We start from the raw sequence: 18,613 nt of genomic DNA on the forward strand, positions 1-18,613 counted from the left end.
ATAAACAGGTGATAGTAAAGTAGAAACAGTGTAAATAATACACAACGTAAACAACTGCAGTGTGCATAATTGTAGACAAAAATGTTTTTAGATATTTTCAACTTAACAGATGTTCACACACATTCCAACAACTGGTTAGTGTGCTCAGTATGGCATGTGACCACCTCTGGCAACAATACATACCTGACAATAATGTGGCATGCTGTGAATGGTGTCATCAGTCTCATGTTGAGGCAATAATGTCCATTCTTCTTGCAGAGGTGCTCACAGTCTTGGAGAGCAATTGGTGGATGCTGATGTGATGCAAGCCATCTCCCTTGTGCATCCCAGACATGCTCAGTGGGATTCAAATTGGGAGAGCGAGCAAGCTGTACCTTGCGTGCAATATCTCCATTTCCAAGTAAACATCAACCAGATGTGCTCTAAAAGATCGAGCCTTATCATTCATCAATACAAAGTCTGGGCCCACAGCACCTCGCAGCAACCGCAAATAAGGTTCCAAGACCTCGTCACGATACCTGAAAGCAGTTAAACCTTGCTGATTCACCCATACAATTTCTTGAAGAGGTGTTCGGGTGATAAACGTAATCCTTGCGTACACCATTAGGGTTCCTCCTCAATTTGGGTCTCTTTCCACAGTGTTTGGGTCCCGAAACCATGTTCCCTCCAGATGTGAATCCATTGAGAGTTGTTCTTGACTAAATTGGAACTCATCTGTCAAAACAACATTGGGACACTGTTCAACCGTCCAGGTGGCATATTGATGACTCCACTCTAGACGTTGCCTTCTGTGAAGACACGTCAGAGGTAGACATGCAGCAGGTCTCCAACTGCATACCGTTTGCCTTGATAAAACACATCCTGTGGATGCTGTGACCTCACATCCCAGTTGCCATGTGGTACTATTGTGGTACTGCCGTGCCCTTACAGTCTAATAACGGGACACTTTTCTGAAATCACATTTGGTCTGTCCTGCCCTGGTCTTTGAAATACAGTTTCGGTCTCTGTACACTGTTGCTACATCTGAGAAACAACAGAACGATTCACACTAAGCCATCAGGCAACATCAGTTTGCAACTGTCCTGCTTCCTTTCTTTCTCTGGCCCCCCACCGCAGAGGGTCTGGTAGGCATCACTTATATGCCATACTACACCATCTGTGACTGTGTACCAGGCTATTGTAGATGTGGGACTAACCAGCAAACATACCTCGTTTCATAGGTGTCCTGATGTCATTGTGGCATGGTTATCCCTTGACCAGAATGCCATCTTCCATGCAGAACGTGATCATATGGTCATCTGGTTGACAGTTTGTATGATTATATCGTGAATTAGACACAGGACGGGAAATTGCGGTTTGTTACTTTAATTTTGGATGCCAGTGTATTACAGTGACCACTCTCTCAATCCAAATCCCTCCAAAATGAAAGTTTGCACTTTTCACCTGAACACACGCCTAGCAAATTGAACGTTACACATTAATTGGAATGGGTCTATCCTTGAGCGCACAGACTGGCTTAGAGTGACGCTTGACAGGTCCCTCACATAGAAACATCGCTTTGAAGAAACCCGAACTAAGGTAGCTGCAGGGGACAATATCCTTAAAAAGCTAACTGGCGGTAAGTGGGGCACTAAACCTACTGTGCTTAGAACCACTACTTTAGCACTTTGCTTTTCTGCTGCTGAACACACATACCGTGGATGATCTACATTGGAGCATGCAAAGGAGATCAATACAAACCTTAACAAAACCTGTAGGCTTGTCACAAGACTCTTAAAGCCCACTCCACTGGAAAAACTCTTCCAAGCATCAGGTTGCAGCAGTCCCAAGTCTCATGGGGTAGCTCATGAACGTAACAAGCAGTTCAAGAAGACATTTGATGAGCGCCATCCACAATTTGCTAGCCTTTATGGATTAAAAAGACTAAAATTAAGGTATTGGTTCCTCAATAACACTTTAGAAGAACCCCCTATCAGCTACCCTGTTCAGAACGTCCACGAAGTGGTGCCAAATTAAGCTATAGGTCATGGAAAATACTAAACCATATCATAACTGGTGAAGCCCATGTAAAAATCAATCTGATAAAATGGAGCCCATTACAACCCGACAGTGATGAGTGTGACAGTAGAGAAATATAAAACTTGGAACATCTTCTAACATGCCAAAATTGTCCTGCATGTTGCTCCTTGTGTGACCTGTGGCTAAGCAGACATGAAGTCTTTGATGTAGCCTATTTTGGTCTAAAAAAAATTGACTGCTCCAGACACGAATAAGTAGAGTACGTAGGGAAATAAGTGCTGTGAAATTTTGTAAACAACCAGGCTTGCTCTTCTTCAAGCTTCTATTCTGATATGGAAGAGTGGTACGCACTGGAACTCTTCGTGAAGATGCCAGTTGTCACTCCAAAACCCTTGGCTGATCATTCTTACATGATCAACTTCTTGAGGAAGTACCACTGCTCTGTCTATGCAGAAGATGCATATCAGTCCTGAAGTTAAAAGATCTTGTGATACTAATGCTGCCACAGATACCTTAAATTTTTCATGATATTTACCAAAACCTGAAATCCCCAGAAACATAGGACAGGGAAGATACTCCAGAAGAGAAATGAAGTTCTTTGTAGCTGATATGTATGCCAGATAACAAGACTTACACTTGTGAAATAGTATTTCAACCAGGATAAAACTATTTAATATGTGTTTTTTTAATTGTTGTATTAATTATAGCATCCAAGGTCGTATTCAGTGCTGTTTACATTAAAATTGATATTTTTACTTTTACATAATTTACATAACAATAAGAAGAAAGAAGTTACCCCTTTATTGTACACTGCTTTAGAAAACCCAAATTATTTTAATTTCTTCTCATGGTGGCTTAGCTCCCTCTCATTAGACCCCTCAGTTGTCCTCACCAAACTGTAGCAAAGAACAGATTTGGGTAGCATTGCACGTACTCAGCTTCAGTCTCTGTATCACAATACATGACATTTGGATTACACTCCCCCCGCCCGCTCGTCTCCACCAGCTCTCTACCCATGCTCCCATGCTACTTCACTTTAATGTCATTCTTTTGTTGTATAACTTACACCTATACTTTTCTATCTCCCCACCCCCTTTCTTTCCAGAGCTAAGAATGCTATTGGTTTATGTGCCACAGGTAGCGCTCTCAGCTCACACTAGGATGTGCTCAATAATGCCAAATGCCTATCAGGCTGTTTCCTTCCTTAGCTGCTATCACTCCCTCCCATGTGTTACTTTCTTCCCCTTGTTCTTTATACCCACTTTCTCTAAGACAGCCCTATCTCAGTCAGGCTGCCATGCCCAGGACATTGTAGCCATTGTGCTTGCATAACAGTTTATTAATTCTAAAGAAGGTATAGTCTGAGTTTAATCTTCTTTGAATACCTGCCAGTCGCTCAACATTTCGGCTACATGGTGAGTAGGTAAAGAAATAGAGAGCAGTATAAATCAATGAGGTACCTTTACTCATTTCATTGTTTAAAACTGCAGATTGTTGATTTTGCCTCGAAGTGCGCTCAGCACGGATAGGGAATCTCGCTTGACTTACATGGTTGCATACATATTGCCTCTGAGCTGATTGGAACTGCATCACTATGAAATTCCCAAATAACTATAACGTACTTCTGTTATAATTCAGTTAATGGTGTCAGAAATTCTAAAATAATCAGTACCTTCTGGTACAACTGTAGTTGACATTTGCTGCTGCTATACATTGGAATAAATAGATGAAGATGTCTTCGTGGGTGCATTAGCTGGAATGTATCAGCCGAGGGGTTTCTTTTTCAGTTGTCATAATATACGTTTTGTTCCTGGGGACATATTTAGTGAATGCACAGTGTGGATTGAAGGTAATGGAGAAGTTCATTTAGCATTTTAACATTTACTCATTGATAAATTACAATTGTTATATATGAATTTAATGTGTGATGTGCGGTATTTGCCAGTTTTTGAGTCTCTGGGAATTGATGGTGAACTATAATGGGCTACAACATTTAGAGTCCAAGGAATGTGACAAGTCATGTCTGTCCTTTATGTACTACAAGGAATGTGACAAGTCATGTCTGTCCTTTATGTACTATCATACAGACATGCAACCACAGTTTTTCAGATAGAAGAGTCTGGAGTCATGTGGGGCAAATGAATAATGCTGCTGCTACTCTCCTTCTTTGTGCTATGGTCAGTAAACACAGTGAAATGGGCCCACATTGTCGTGTTTAAGTTTTATTGAACCTTTTTTTGTTTCTACTTCATATTCCCCTATATCACCATCTTACTCTTCATTACGTATGTATTTTTCAATCACTAATTGTAGAAAACTGTAACTGGAAGAGTGTTTTCCATAAAGCATCTTATTAGCAACTTCCATAACAATTGAACCTTGCCAAGTTTTTTATTTTGATGGTGATAAATGCTAGCTTTAAATTTCCATGTCTTCTGCTTTAAAAATTACATTCTTTATTTGAGATTTATGTTTGTGTACTCTTAAGTCCTGTAAAGAATATCCTCTCTTCTGCAGTAAAGAAGGATGAACATCCCTTAACAAAACAAATCTGTTTTCAATAAAGTTCTTCTAAGTGTGTGACAGCTTAATGTGATAACATTATTTCAAACACTCAAGTTGATAAAATCTGTCGTGCGGTTCTAGGCGCTTCAGTCTGGAACCACATGACTGCTACGGTCGCAGGTTCGAATCCTGCCTCGGGCATGGATGTGTGTGATGTCCTTAGGTTGGTTAGGTTTAAGTATTTCTAAGTTCTATGGGACTGATGACCACAGATGTTAAGTCCCATAGTGCTCTGAGACATTTGAACCATTTTTTTTATAAAATCTGCCTACAATACCAGCCGAAACATATATTGCTCTGTCATACATGACACCATCACACACACTCAGCCCATGCCCTTAAAATACAAATCTCATTGAAAATTTCACATACATTATACTGCATAATTATTGGATAAGTGAAATACTGCATGTATTTTCTCAGGTACAATTTCCATATTTGTGATTAAATTGATTGGATTTCCGTTTGACTGCCTTTTGCATTGTGTTTAGCTGCAGTTACATGCTGCTGCAGTAATCTACTGTGGCAGTTATGTTGATCAGTTGAAAGTTCATCACACGTAGGGAGTACTGGTGTATTGCTTCTGCTATAGATGTCACTGTCTGTGAACATACTGAAAAGTACAGAGCCGTGTATTTTACAACTTATAATCACTAAATATTTTGCATTATAAAAGGAAACTTAACAACCAGTTGGGTGATGGTTCTGTTTCATAATACTACATTTTTTAAAATTTGCAATCCTTGTTGGAAGAGCTGGTCTCAATCTTATTAATACATCCATCATATATAATTTACAATCGAAAATGACCAATTTCGCTTTACAGTATTCATGTGCCATATATTTGATTTATTTTGAAATTGCAAGGGCAGGATGAAATTGAAGCGTACAAATAGTGTGGCATGTTCGTATTGATTGGTGGTATCAAGCACCATATACAGCATAAGAAATGTTGTTTTGGTTTTAAAGAAGATATTTTCAGTTATTCCAAAGGAGGACCTCAACCAACATGGATGTATAAAACCTGCTTACAGCGTCTAAAATTGCTTTCATTCATATTAGATATAATTTCATAAATACATAATATATAAATTATTAATAAATTTAAATGTTTAAGTTTTCTTATTTTTTTTCCTTGTTTGCGTATGTGTCTCATCTTCCTGTAATTATTTTTCATTTAACATTATGTAAAACTCATGACGCAATTTTTGTGCTAACTATGAAGTTTTGTATAACTTTCAAAAATACATCATTTCCTTTTGGCTCTAACTTTCCGCAAGGTTTGTTTTGCATATGTATTTGTCTGTTAATCTCTCTCGACAACTGCACTTAGTAGTATAATTATATCAATCATATCGATCACAACTGAAATTATATTTAAATTTTTAGTTCTTTTCTTTCTTCTACCACTACTCGCATCTTCTTGTCTGTTAGGGCAAATGTGCTAAATTGAGTGAAAGAGGTTTCCTATTTAATACTATAAAAGTTTATCTGTAATTTAGCCAGAAGATAAAGGTATGAATTTTTAACACTGACAGGCAGTTTTTCTTTCTGCTTGTTATTCTTAGGACCTAAAATTAAGAGGGGAGTTGGCGTCACAGAAGCAGTGAACCTTGCTGAGAAAAACTGATGCATATGCGTGGCTCTTGGAGTCACATTACGCATCCTCAGAGCTCTGCATTTGATTTGGTACAGATCATTCAGTATGTGAGGCTCACATGTGGGGTGCTATCAAGCTTTAGGTCTTTATGAGACCAAAGACCAGACTGTAGACAGCTATTTGCTTCACATGTATTTTGAACAGGAATTGTTACTATCCAATAAATTATTAATTTAACTTTCGCATGAAATCTGCAACATTTTTTTATTGTTGCAGATATAGTTTATTTTGATAGATAATCAATTTTATGATTATCTAATTGTATTGTAAATAGAAGTACACAGGAAATAGGTCTAGTCTACCTTAAATATTATTGTAATTTCTTATTCCATTTGAGAGACTGTTTTGTAAAGGGTAGCTGTAAACTAGTGTGTGCCATATTATAACACAAGAAGTCAATCAGAAATTTACTCCAAACATGAGCAATATTATTGCCTTAAAGTATTCATACTTACCTCAGCTGCACAATTACATTAATGTACTTGGTGTACATGATTCTGGGTTTCATATATTAGTTATCCACACACAACTGTTAGTGCAAGACTTTATTTAATGCAGTTCCAGGGTTGAAACGTTGCTTCAGAAGACTGTTTATATGACTCTCCAGCTGCATGCCTATATAAATAAACGTGCATCTCATTTGGGGGAACAAATACTTATGAATGAATGTTACCCTAAGCTGTCTACCAAGCAACTTAGATTGGCAATGATAATCTAAACATGCTGCCTTTTATTTTGTTTAGTTCCTTTAATTTTTTACATAGGTATAGAAATTGAGCGAATGGCTCAACTTTAGTCAGCTTCTTAAATTCCCAGGTTTTTTGTTGTTTATGCAGTTTTGTATTGAGTGACTAATCACAGTGTACTTATTTAAACATAGATGCCTTTTGAGTCCTATACATCTCACAATATTTCATACGTAGCATTCTTTCTTCAGTAACTACAATACAGTGTCAGGGTAACAGTTTATTTTCATCCTTTATGCGTGTGCTAAATAATGCTGTTTAGTAGTCACTAAATCAGTATTGTCAGTGCATTTAAACAAAAGACATGACCAGCATTATGCAATCATAAACCGTATCTCTTGAAAATATTATTGTTAATACTCAGAACAATAGTCCATAAACATTTTCAGGTTTAAAACCACAAAGTCGATATTTATTTCAAATGATATTAAGAACTCAGGACGTGGTGCCTGGCTTAATCTTGCCATTACTGCAGTGTGATCATATTTGACAATTTTTCAAAATTCACAGTGTCTTTTGACTGCAAAACATTCCTTTAATAGTTGTGCATGCTGAGTTAGTAATGAGTACTTAAGCAGTGCCTTTAGAAAATTTGTCAACTCTTGTATTTGCAGTAATTTCATTTCAGTACAATTTTTGATGCAGGCTTCTTCTCAGATGCCTTAGTTAAATATGACTCTTTTGTAAATTACAACTAAACCTTGAATTGTTACCAGTAACACGTGGTACATTGTTAACAATAATTCTCACTTTTTTATATTAAATTCAGTGTTCTGTTTTCTGTTAGTTGCACTTTCTAGATATGGAAAGTGTTTTATGTAAAGGACAACTTTTCTACAAATAAATAGACATTGTTAATGCTGGTAACAGTACTTCATATTAAAGTGAAAAAAAGTGCTTGTGCATTGCATTTACTTGCTTACTGAATGAATTTTCTTAAAGATCTTTTATGTATACTACACATAATTTTGGTTTCAGCTCAAACTGTTGATAAGCTCTTAAATTGTATGTTATAAAATTAAATTGCATCACACAGAAGAGTATATTATTTGATTTTTATTTGCATAAATATTGGTCAGAAATCCCTTTTGTGCAACTGTATGTTTATTTTGTGTGTGTACAATTTAATATATATATTATATAGTTAATATATATATTATATATATATATATATATATATAAACACATCTTGTTGAAAGTTTTAAATTTTGAATAAAATTCTTTAATACATTTCTACTATATGATCATTTTTTGTTTTTTGCCTTAAATATTTAAAAGAGCATTAAGTATTAGTAGTAGTACACATTTTTTATTACTGCTTTATACAAACACAACATCCAAAGCAACCAAGACACACAGTGAAGTATTGTCAGAAAAAATTAGTCTCTCGTAAGGAAATGTTTTTCGCAACAAATTTTATTTTGTTATTACAATATTTGAATAAACATTTTAGACTTGGCTTACCCCATTTTTAGCACTTTTGCAGAAATGTAAATTTGATAGGTGTAAGTATTTTAGTGTATTTTTGTGTGTTGTGTACCTTTTCTCTCTTCGACAAAAGAAGAAAAAAATCCAGTTTATATTTCTGAGATCCAGATCATTGGCTTAACACTTAACCAAAATGGAAATTGAAGTTGTTTGAATCAGCATTTACCCTGTTGTTTCTGTTTATATTGTGTATTTAACCTAGAAACTCTTCATAATTCGCTTTCAATGAACACAGTATTGTTGAGTTGTAGAGAATACGTTTCTAAAACCATTAATTTGAAGATAAAAATGAGATTGAAATTTCATGATAGATTATAACTGTGCCATATTAAGTCAAACTTCAGGCAGCACTATTATCAACAGATTAGATATTTAGATGTTTAGATTAATTATTCATTCCATATACCCATAAAAGAGGGAATCCTCCTCAGTGTGGAACATGTCAGATAAACACATTACAATAATGTAATTAGAAAAACTTGAGTTTCATTAATTTTAATGATCCTCTGTCAATAAACAGTAAAATTATATACATGAATTAAATTTAAACTTCTAATATTAGAGGTATCCCAAGAGACTTTCATTATCTCAGTACGATCCTCACAGTGTCAGTACCTTTCCTCTGCTTTCAAAATTATATAAAGGTTTTCTTGCATCTGTCACAGAACAAGCACCACATGGAGAAAGTATATAAGGCACTGAGAACTATAAGGGTCCAAAGCCCGGAGACAAAAGTTTTGGGAAAAATGAGTGTTTATTAAAATAAAATTTGGGTACATACCACCAGTCCCATAGGTTTGACATTTTTTTCGAGTGTGGACCTACAGCACAGATAAAGCTAGTTCCCCACAAGATCATCATATGTTAGGAGCATGCATAAAAGCTACAGTCTCAAAATTGATGGTGTGCTTTTGGTTCCGAGTACATTATATGATAGCAAATGTCGTAAGGTATGGCTGTAATTTGGTTCCTCTGAGATGTACTTTGTACTGGACCATGAGGTGTCTGCAGGTAGCTCATATGGTAGCAGCTTTCTTTATGAAATGATATGTCTCACTTTAAGCACTGATCCTTCACACACTGTTAATGGATTGTAAAGGATCATTCATGGATTAGTATCATGTATATATTTGGAATACACAACAAACTGTGTGTTTTATTAGAAAAGTAACTCAAACATGCACACCACAAAATTTACTTTGTGTGTATTTCTGCAATCGAATTTTTCCGTATGCAGGGTAGACCTGAACTGGTTCAAGTGCTCCAAAAAGTTTTAGCTATTTCTCATAGTAGATATATAACAAAGAATTATTTCACTATTGCACATTTTATCCATATGTTAATCTAGAACATAAATAGATATGTGCACAGTGTTTTTGTCACAGTATATCAGAGCATGTAATTTAAGCCAAAGTAGCATGCTATATGATATTACATTATTATATAATTTCACGGTAGTGATTATGTCTAATTAAAATACATAAAGAAAGTTGGAGGACAGGTACACTCATGATCAGCTATTAAACTAAAAAGAACTTTCGTTTGTTGTAAGGATAAGGACAAGTAGATTTCAATAATGAGAGTTCAGAATTCTTTTTGTGTTGAGCCCAAATATCAGGAGATGTCGCTTTCCATGTGTTGGTGCCACTGTGGAATGCTACATTTCGAAGGCTGCATATGAAAAGTGTGAAATTCGTAGCTCATTACTGCTCCTGGCTTTAAAAGAAATAGGTTTTGGATTAGCAGCACTCAGTTTCGTTCCATACGTATAGTGGCTTTACCTTTTTCTATTTATTTCTGTTCGCCTTTTTCTGAAACATACTATAAAGAATTATTGTAGTCAGTGCTAGCTTGAATGTGAAGGCAAGGATTAAGATAATGTGGGAATTAAGTTAATTCAGCAAAGACCATATGTGAATTCTGTAAAGTGAAATTTGAAAATGTAAGTTAACATTTTTGTCAAATGTATAGTTTAATGTTTGATAGTACCCCCAAAATTAGTTGTTTTTCCGTAGGTAACCATCACCAAAGATTTATTTATAAGGTTGCTTTTACTGAAGTGACAAGGAGAACCAAGAAAATTTATGAGGTTCATATCTATGTAGTCTGTACATTTGATACAGATTTCTTGAGTATTGAAGCATTGCTTGAATATGGTTTGCTGAATGTTGGTTCTTCACCAAAATTATCGTAACATGCTCAGAAGAATTATTGACAAATATTGAGTCATCAGCATCTGAAGATGATTCATTCCATGCTGTTAGAAAGCAAGGGGTGCATTTGAAAAGACGGCATACCAAGAAGAGTGCACCATAATAACAAATTTTTTTGTTTGTGGCATCATGCCCTTGTTGTTCTAGTTTGAGTGACTTTTAATTGACTTAGACACCTTCCAGAACTGTCTACTAGTGGTATTTTTCCCTCCAGCGTCCAAAAGAAAAAGTGTCATAGATTCAGGGTACTGTAGGTTTCATAATTATTTGTTGAGAATTTTCAGTCAACTGTACCATTAACCAACTTTTTACTATGGTGAGTACAACCATTGCATCTGTCTTTATTCAGTTACTGAAAAATAAGTAAGTTACACTACAGCTATCATTACTGTGGAGACAAAGAAAAACATTAATTTTTCTGTCAATGTGACCAATTAATTCTCATAGAATAAGGACGTGGTGTAGGCAAATTATGTTAATCCTTCATTAGTATCTGCACTGAAGTTGAAACTGTGTGCTAGAGTTACAGTTGTGCCTTAGTTATAGGCCTCAACTATTGGATTTGTAACAAATTAATAGTAGATCCATATGGTGCACAAATGGCTGGTAAAATATTACTGTAACTACATTTTGTGGTTGTGATGAACTCTCCCTTGGGAGCCACGGGGATAATAACTGTGTTTTCCAACACTATTTTGTGTTAGATGCCCGTGACAAATTACTGCAGTAATCTAAATGAGCTAACAGGAGAATTTCGTGTGTTATTGTTGCAAAAAGAAAAACAGACCTGTTTATATCTGCAGATTGTCTTCTTGCATTCTGTAACAAGATCCAAGTTCCATTAGATAAATTCAGTCGGAAAGTTATTTCAGCATATGTTTTAGAGGATATGTGCAACATATTACTGTTGTGAAGTTTGTATATCAGTTAAACACACTGTCATCAATGGCACAATTTTGTTTTACACACCACATGAAATACATCAGTTTGTCAGAGTACAGCAACCATTAGATAACCTTATTTTATGAAAATGGTTCTGAAATATAATGCTACTTATCACACCTAGTGCTACCATGTATTCAGAAAGTTGCATTATGTATCAGTATTAAAAGTAATAATATAATGAATATTTGAAAAGCCTAATAATTAACATGGTGCTTCAGTGTGACAGCAGGTAGGTCACCATTTATATAATAAGTGGAAAAAAATTAGAGTAAATCTTCATAGTTATCTTTTCTTAAAGTAATGTAAATGTGGGCGAAGCAAAATTTCATCATATGATGCAAAACTCCCTTAATCCCTTGTCAGGCAGTTCAGTTTGATGTTAAATGCTGATACTTCAGAAAATCTTGGGGGGGGGGGGGATACATATAAAAACCATACACAACAATTACAATGATAAATTTTAATACTTATCCACCCACCCTTCTCCGAATTATGTTGGAAAATAAAACTGGAGTATGTAAAAAAAATAAGTAATTGTTTAAATGTTGGCTTTTGTTGGGCCAGTTTGTGTGGTAACTCTGTGAGGTGATATTGTTCACTTTCATATTGCATAAAACTTTGTGTTATCAATGTGATAATGATTAGTGCACTGCATTTTGTGTCGGTAACATTTGACTTGGTGTCTAGGAATGGTTCAAAGAATTTCTTAAATGATGTTATTAGTAAAGCTGACAAGAATCATACCTACATCACATAGACATGGGAGCAGATTTGAGTTAATGTAAATAAGAGAGAGAGACCGCATTTAGGACAATATTAAAATGGATATGGAATCTTTACCTGTTGAAATTTAATGTCGACTCAAAGAAAATAAGTCGGGAAGGGCTGAACGTCGTGTTTTGTGATTCAGTATCTTAACTTTATTTTTACTGTATTGTATTTTATTTTGTAGATTAATTAACTGTTTTATCCTGCTCCAAAAACTGATAATTACTTCTTGACACTGATTCATTACATTCTTATAGTAGAAAAAAGTTTGTTCGAGGTTGCTAAATTTGGAACATGTAACTTACATTCCATGGTGTTTCACCTTTCAGTACTTGAAGACATTTAAAATGTAATGTTTTTCTTATGTTTGTACAATTTGTCTTTGCTTCAAAATCAGTGAGTATATGTACATGAATTCAGTAGCATATGAGATAGCAGTTTTTTCAGTGGTGATGTTTGCAGGCAATTGTTTCTTAGTGTTCAGTTATGAACCACACACTGTGTTTATCAAGACCATCTCTCTCTCTCTCTCTCTCTCTCTCTCTCTCTCTGTGTGTGTGTGTGTGTGTGTGTGTGTGTGTGTGTGTGTGTGTGTCCTTGTTGACTCCTGAAAATATCTCTGCATTCTGGAGTTCTGTTTGAAGCTGAACCAATTGCTGATGTTTGTTCATGCCCTGAAAAAAGTTTGCATTTGTAGTTGTGCATTTTTGTTGTGGATCTTGATCATGTTTTCTGGGATTAAAACAATTGTTTAAAATATCAGGAATGGAAAGGGCAGTGTCAGCTAATAAATACTGGCATATCAGTCATTGGTTTGTGAAATACGCAAGTGGAGTCCTAGTGTTGCTTGATTCTTAAGTTTGCAGTTAATGTTTGTAATGTAATGTGCATTTTTTGTTTGTTGAAGTATAATGTCTTTTTGCACAGCACTTCATAATATGTGTTGTTTTGTTTTGACCCATCATTGTTTAGATTTGCTTTCTTTTTGAATTTCAGACCCATGGATACGGTCCCTAAACATGTAGTTAGGTACGTTTACCCTTTTTACGTATATTGTAGTATATTAAAGATTTATTTTAAGTGTTCCATTGTTAATTTTTTACTGATCTTCATTTAAATTGGTTTTGTTCATATCAATATGCATGCAAACACACACAAGAATTAGCTTTGTAAATAAAAAGCAAAGGGAGAGATCTTGGTCACTAAAATTCCACACACGGAAGACCTGTATAAATATGTAACTTTGGGAAATGTTTTACATGGTAAGTACTGTCAAGGAGTTTGATAGACAAAAAATATGAACTAAAAAGCAGTATTTTAGAATTAAATCAAATATGTTCGATAGTTCGTCATTTAACAATAAATTATTGGTTTCGGCTAGTGTGTGTGCGGGGGGGGGGGGGGGGGGGGGGATCGATATCCTATGAAAAGAAAGTGTGATACAGTGTGTGCATGCTATTGAACAGAGGCAGATACACATTCAGGTTTTAATGATGACTTTTTGTAAACCTCAGTAAGTATGAAGTAACTGTAGGCAGTCATTTGTGTGTGTTACTTCACTTAGAAGCAAGAAAAGAAATTTTGTAAGTACAAAGACATACGTAACAGACAATGAACTACCTTCAGTTTTAAAGTCTCCTCTCCTCTCCTCCCCCCTCCCTCTCTCTCCCTCTCTCTCTCTCTCTCTCTCTCTCTCTCTCTCTCTCTCTCTCTCTCTCTCTCTCTCCCCCCCCCCTCTCCCCCCCCCCTCTCTCTCCCCCTCCCCTCCGAATAATTCTCCTCTACATGTGTGAGTGCACACGTATGCGTGCGCACACACACACACACACACACACACACACACACACACACACACCATCTTTTAAAAAAATTTGTTTCGTGGTTCTGTAGCAGCTTCAGGCACATCTTTACTACCTGTCTTGCCCCCCCCCCCTCCCCCCCGGAAAATTGTTGATGCAGTAGCAGTCTTAACTAATCACCATTCTGAGTGCACTTTGTTGTTTTGAAGTCCAGAAACTGTTTGCAGAGATGTGTAAGAAGGAAGTAGGAGATCTCTCTACAACTGCTGTCTTAAAAAAACCTCCCTAAGAGCATGCTCGATAAGCAAGAACATCACCTTGATGAAAAGATGTATTAGCTGTCTTTGTTGTCAGTTTTCTTGCACTGTTGAAAAAAACTTAATCCTCAAAAAAATTCATTGAATACAAGACTTTCAGTAGTATCCTTCAGAATGCAGTGAACTAGAAGGGCATCTAAAATGTTCCCTCATTCCCACCCCCTTTCCTCATAAAAAACAAAAAGAAAGAGGGGGGGGGGAGGAAAACAGAAAAACCTGCCTTAATTTTCTCCACACTGAATAATGTGAAATTTCTTCAGTGGTGACGAGTCACTGTATTGCCATTGTGTAGACTGCTGAACTGTTGTGCCAGTGCACCCGTAACTTACATCTATCTCCTCTTCAAATGAATGAAACAAATTAGTATGCTCAGTGCTTGTAGACAGAAGAGCACCATTTTTGTTTGGAAAATGCAAACTAGCCTTAAAAGCTCCTACAAAAGCCCTGCCTGCATGTTGTGAAGTCAAACCTTTATAAGTGTGTGCACCTTGTTCTCGGAAAACATTTAGGGACACTGTACAACTAATTTCCATATAAAGCAAAGGTACTGGTCGTCATGAAATGACATGAGTAAAACCAAACCAAAGCACATCACAACACAAGTTTGGCTAATGTAGAAGTAGCAGTAAAGGAACATAGGAATATTGTAACGCAAATTCGGTTTTAAAGTGAAGGGAATATAACGAAATGAAATAAAATAATAATAAGCACTGATACCATAATGTGGTTGTATGCATTTAAGTTTAACAGATTATGTAACTTATTGATGTTTTGTTCATAAGGTATTTACCTGTGTTTTGTTCATAAGGGGTTCACCTATTAAGAAACAGTTATATGTATTCCAGTTATTGATTATTTGGTTAATACTTCTCATTTGTTGTTCACTTAGGTAAGTCACACTACATCACGACATTTCAATTCATTTAGGCAACTTTGATATGTAAATCCTGCAAAATCTTTGTAGTAACCTCATATAACAATAGTCAAAATTTTATTTTATGAAAATGAATTTGTGTGTGTGTGTGTGTGTGTGTGTGTGTGTGTGTGTGTGTGTGCGTGTCTTGTGAGAAGGCAGGATAGATGTATTAATGTGAACAAAAAATCTTTACATTATCACCTGCATTTTCTTTATAAAATAGTAGTCACGGTAAAGATTAATTGTATTTAAATTTTTATCCACAATTACAGTGAATAAATCTCTTACAGCAGCACTGTCAATGATGATCAGGTTAAACCTCGATCATTAAGATTCACGTGGAGTATGAAGACAACATCATCAAGGGACCCAAATGAAATAATGGCAGAAATACGAAAGGTAATGTTTTCTCTTAAGCAATACTGCAGTAGTGCTGAGAATAATCTCAAAGTTTAATGGTAAATGTAGAATGAACATTTATTATTTCCTTCTTGTCTTTACTTTGTAAGTGTTTATAGCTTGTTCTATATAAATTTTACAATTTCAGGTATTGGACGCTAACAACTGTGATTATGAACAACGTGAACGCTTCCTTTTGTTGTGTGTGCATGGTGATCCAAACACAGACTCACTTGTTCAATGGGAGATAGAAGTGTGTAAACTCCCTCGACTGTCCCTTAACGGAGTAAGATTCAAGCGTATCTCTGGAACATCGATTGGTTTCAAGAATATTGCATCGAAGATAGCGAATGAACTGAAGCTGTGACTACCCGTTCTAGAGGGTGGCTGTAGTGAGGATGAAGGTGGAACAGCACCTCATTCCACATCAACAGCTCCCTCAAGAGGCTGACGATGGAAACTTGGCCCACGGCGGCCATGGCGATTCAGGCGATAATCTGTGGAGCCATTTGAAGATGAATGCTTGCCCCCCACCCCCGCAGCTCAACCAGTATAATGCTTGAATATGTAGAACACCATTTCCTTACTTCATGGAGCAGTCAGTAGCCTCTGTACAGTGTTCAAAGTTCGGCTTTTTATTTTTATTTTTTCTGCCCTTCGGTAGTGTGCTGATGTGGCTTAGGCAAGAAATGCATTTCTTCATGAAGCAGGATTTGGAACTTTCATCCATTAATGGCTCAGACTTGTATATACTCAATGATCCATGAAAAATAATCTCTTCCAAAGTGCTCTGTTTTCACAATTTATTTATTTTCATTCTGTAAATATTTCAGTTACCTTCAGAATCCAATCCACATTTTCTACAGTCCTTGAGATTTCACCTAAAGATTTTATACAGTTGGAACATTTTTCAGTAATTGTATGGAATTAACATAAAATTGACATGAAATTTAGTGTAAATGAACTTATTCATTTGTAGGTCTAATGTTGTAATAGTCACACATTTGCTGTTTTATATTTGGCACCATGAAATCAATGGGGCTGTTGATCTCAAATATTCGTCATGTACATAGTGATTTTGGGAAGTAACAGCAATTTTCCACTGTTTTGCAGCATCATGTTGTAAGCAAGGCTGAAGCTCTGAAATATTTGTAAGATAATAAAGACTCACAGTGTAACTTGCAATATTCAATAGCCTGTTCCTTGTTTTAAATAGCATAATTCTTAAAATAATGGTTTTGTGCTTCTTTTAATTTGTAATAGGGGCAGAGACAACCTGATTAAATAACAGGCCTTCCTCCTACACCTCTGCTGCCCCCTTTCCTGCCCTCTCTCTCTCTCTCTCTCTCTCTCTCTCTCTCTCTCTTTCCTCCTCCTCCTCCTCCTCACCCCCACCCCACCCCACCCCTCCTTGACCTCCATGAATGTACTAAATATATTTCTTTCGGGTTGTTATCCACCAGTACATGAAGTAGTGCTGCTGTTCAGTGTTGGGGGGGGGGGGGGGGGGGGAGAAAGATATGTTAGTTTATAGGGTATTCCTAGTGGACAAAAATGAGGTCGTAGGGCCATCTGTACTTAATTGTCGTCATTTGGTGAGTAGTTTTCCAGGTCAACCTAACCATTCACACGAATATTGAACCTAAACCCTAATTTTGGTAAGTTACATTTCTTGTGTTTGTTGTTGAATAGGTCATTGCAGGTTAGTCAAGGAATGTGAGCATTGGATTGTGGAGAGAAGTAGATAATGACTGTTAACAAAAAGCACCTCATAATATCTTACTGATATATACTGGCTTTCAGTGCTTTTGTTGTGTTAGTTACTTCATGTATCTGTGGTTAGTAACACTCTGCCTTATGCCCTTGTTTGTTAAAAATAAGAGGAGGCAGGTTAGAGACTATGAACTCGACAGAGTTTTAAATTTAAAGAAAGTGGAGAGATGAATCATCTGAAACTAAATCATAGGGAAAGATTTTTTATACCCTCTGCCTATGACACTTATGGTGTATGATTTCCTAAGGGAACACTAGCATCACAGATGTTTTTATAATGTCAGACATTTTTTATAATATGTATGCTTGTGGTGCATAGTTATGTCAGTCTTGCTACTTGTATGATCTGGTCAAAAATTCATCTGCAAACTGTTGGAGTCAGTGCATTTTTCAGGTACTCTCACAGTCAAGTAAGTAGTCTAATGAATGTGGAGATGAGTTCAGATATCTACAAAATGGGACTCTATGCAGTCCTGTAAAATGTTTTCTAGTGCCTTATTTATGTTTCCGTATTTATTAAATTCACTTGGAAAATATCAGTAAATGTTGAAATAAGCATGTGTCAAGAATCAGCATCATTTGGTTTCCTCTGTTTCTGATGTTAATACTCATTTAAAATAGAGTTTCCTTTATAAAGTAAATACCTATGTGAGGATCAAAAGTATCAAATAAGAGACTCTGGTGTATCAATAGGTTTGACCTATTTGTGATAAATAAATTACTTTGATACAGCCAAAATTAATGTAGCTTTTCAGTGATTATAATTTTCCATAAAAGGTTTGTACTGCCTAATTTACCACTGTGTGTTATGATGGTCTGCTGTCAATTTATGTATACAGCATGTTGTGTCTTGAGCAGTGACAGTGTAATTAAATTGGGCATCTTGACAGACTTAATTTTCAACAACATTCATATATACTAGGTTTGCAGAAGCGTCTGTTACCTGAAACTTGCAAGAAGCAAAGTTAAAAAAAAAAATTATTATTACAAAAAGTGATTTGATTC

The 18,613-nt window shown here is 36.0% G+C and overlaps 1 protein-coding gene across 12 annotated transcripts in view; it reads left to right on the forward strand.

The window, feature by feature from the left end:
• The window catches only part of LOC126255653 (serine/threonine-protein kinase MARK2), a 301,860-nt gene extending 284,838 nt beyond the window's left edge, over nucleotides 1-17,022 (forward strand). For 6 of the 12 annotated variants that reach the window (XM_049955420.1, XM_049955424.1, XM_049955414.1 and 3 more), the window contains 3 exons: nucleotides 13,377-13,433; nucleotides 15,727-15,835; nucleotides 15,984-17,022. In XM_049955420.1, the coding sequence (XP_049811377.1) occupies nucleotides 13,377-13,433; nucleotides 15,727-15,835; nucleotides 15,984-16,202 (385 nt within the window). In that variant the 3' untranslated portion in view covers nucleotides 16,203-17,022. Of the gene's footprint in view, nucleotides 1-6,152; nucleotides 7,946-13,376; nucleotides 13,434-15,726; nucleotides 15,836-15,983 lie in introns of those variants that run through there. The other 6 variants (XM_049955415.1, XM_049955416.1, XM_049955417.1 and 3 more) reach the window with 6 other exon arrangements.
• The last annotated feature ends 1,591 nt before the right edge of the window (nucleotides 17,023-18,613 follow it).

Source organism: Schistocerca nitens, chromosome 1, assembly GCF_023898315.1.
Source record: "Schistocerca nitens isolate TAMUIC-IGC-003100 chromosome 1, iqSchNite1.1, whole genome shotgun sequence".
Taxonomy (NCBI): Eukaryota; Metazoa; Arthropoda; class Insecta; order Orthoptera; family Acrididae; genus Schistocerca; species Schistocerca nitens.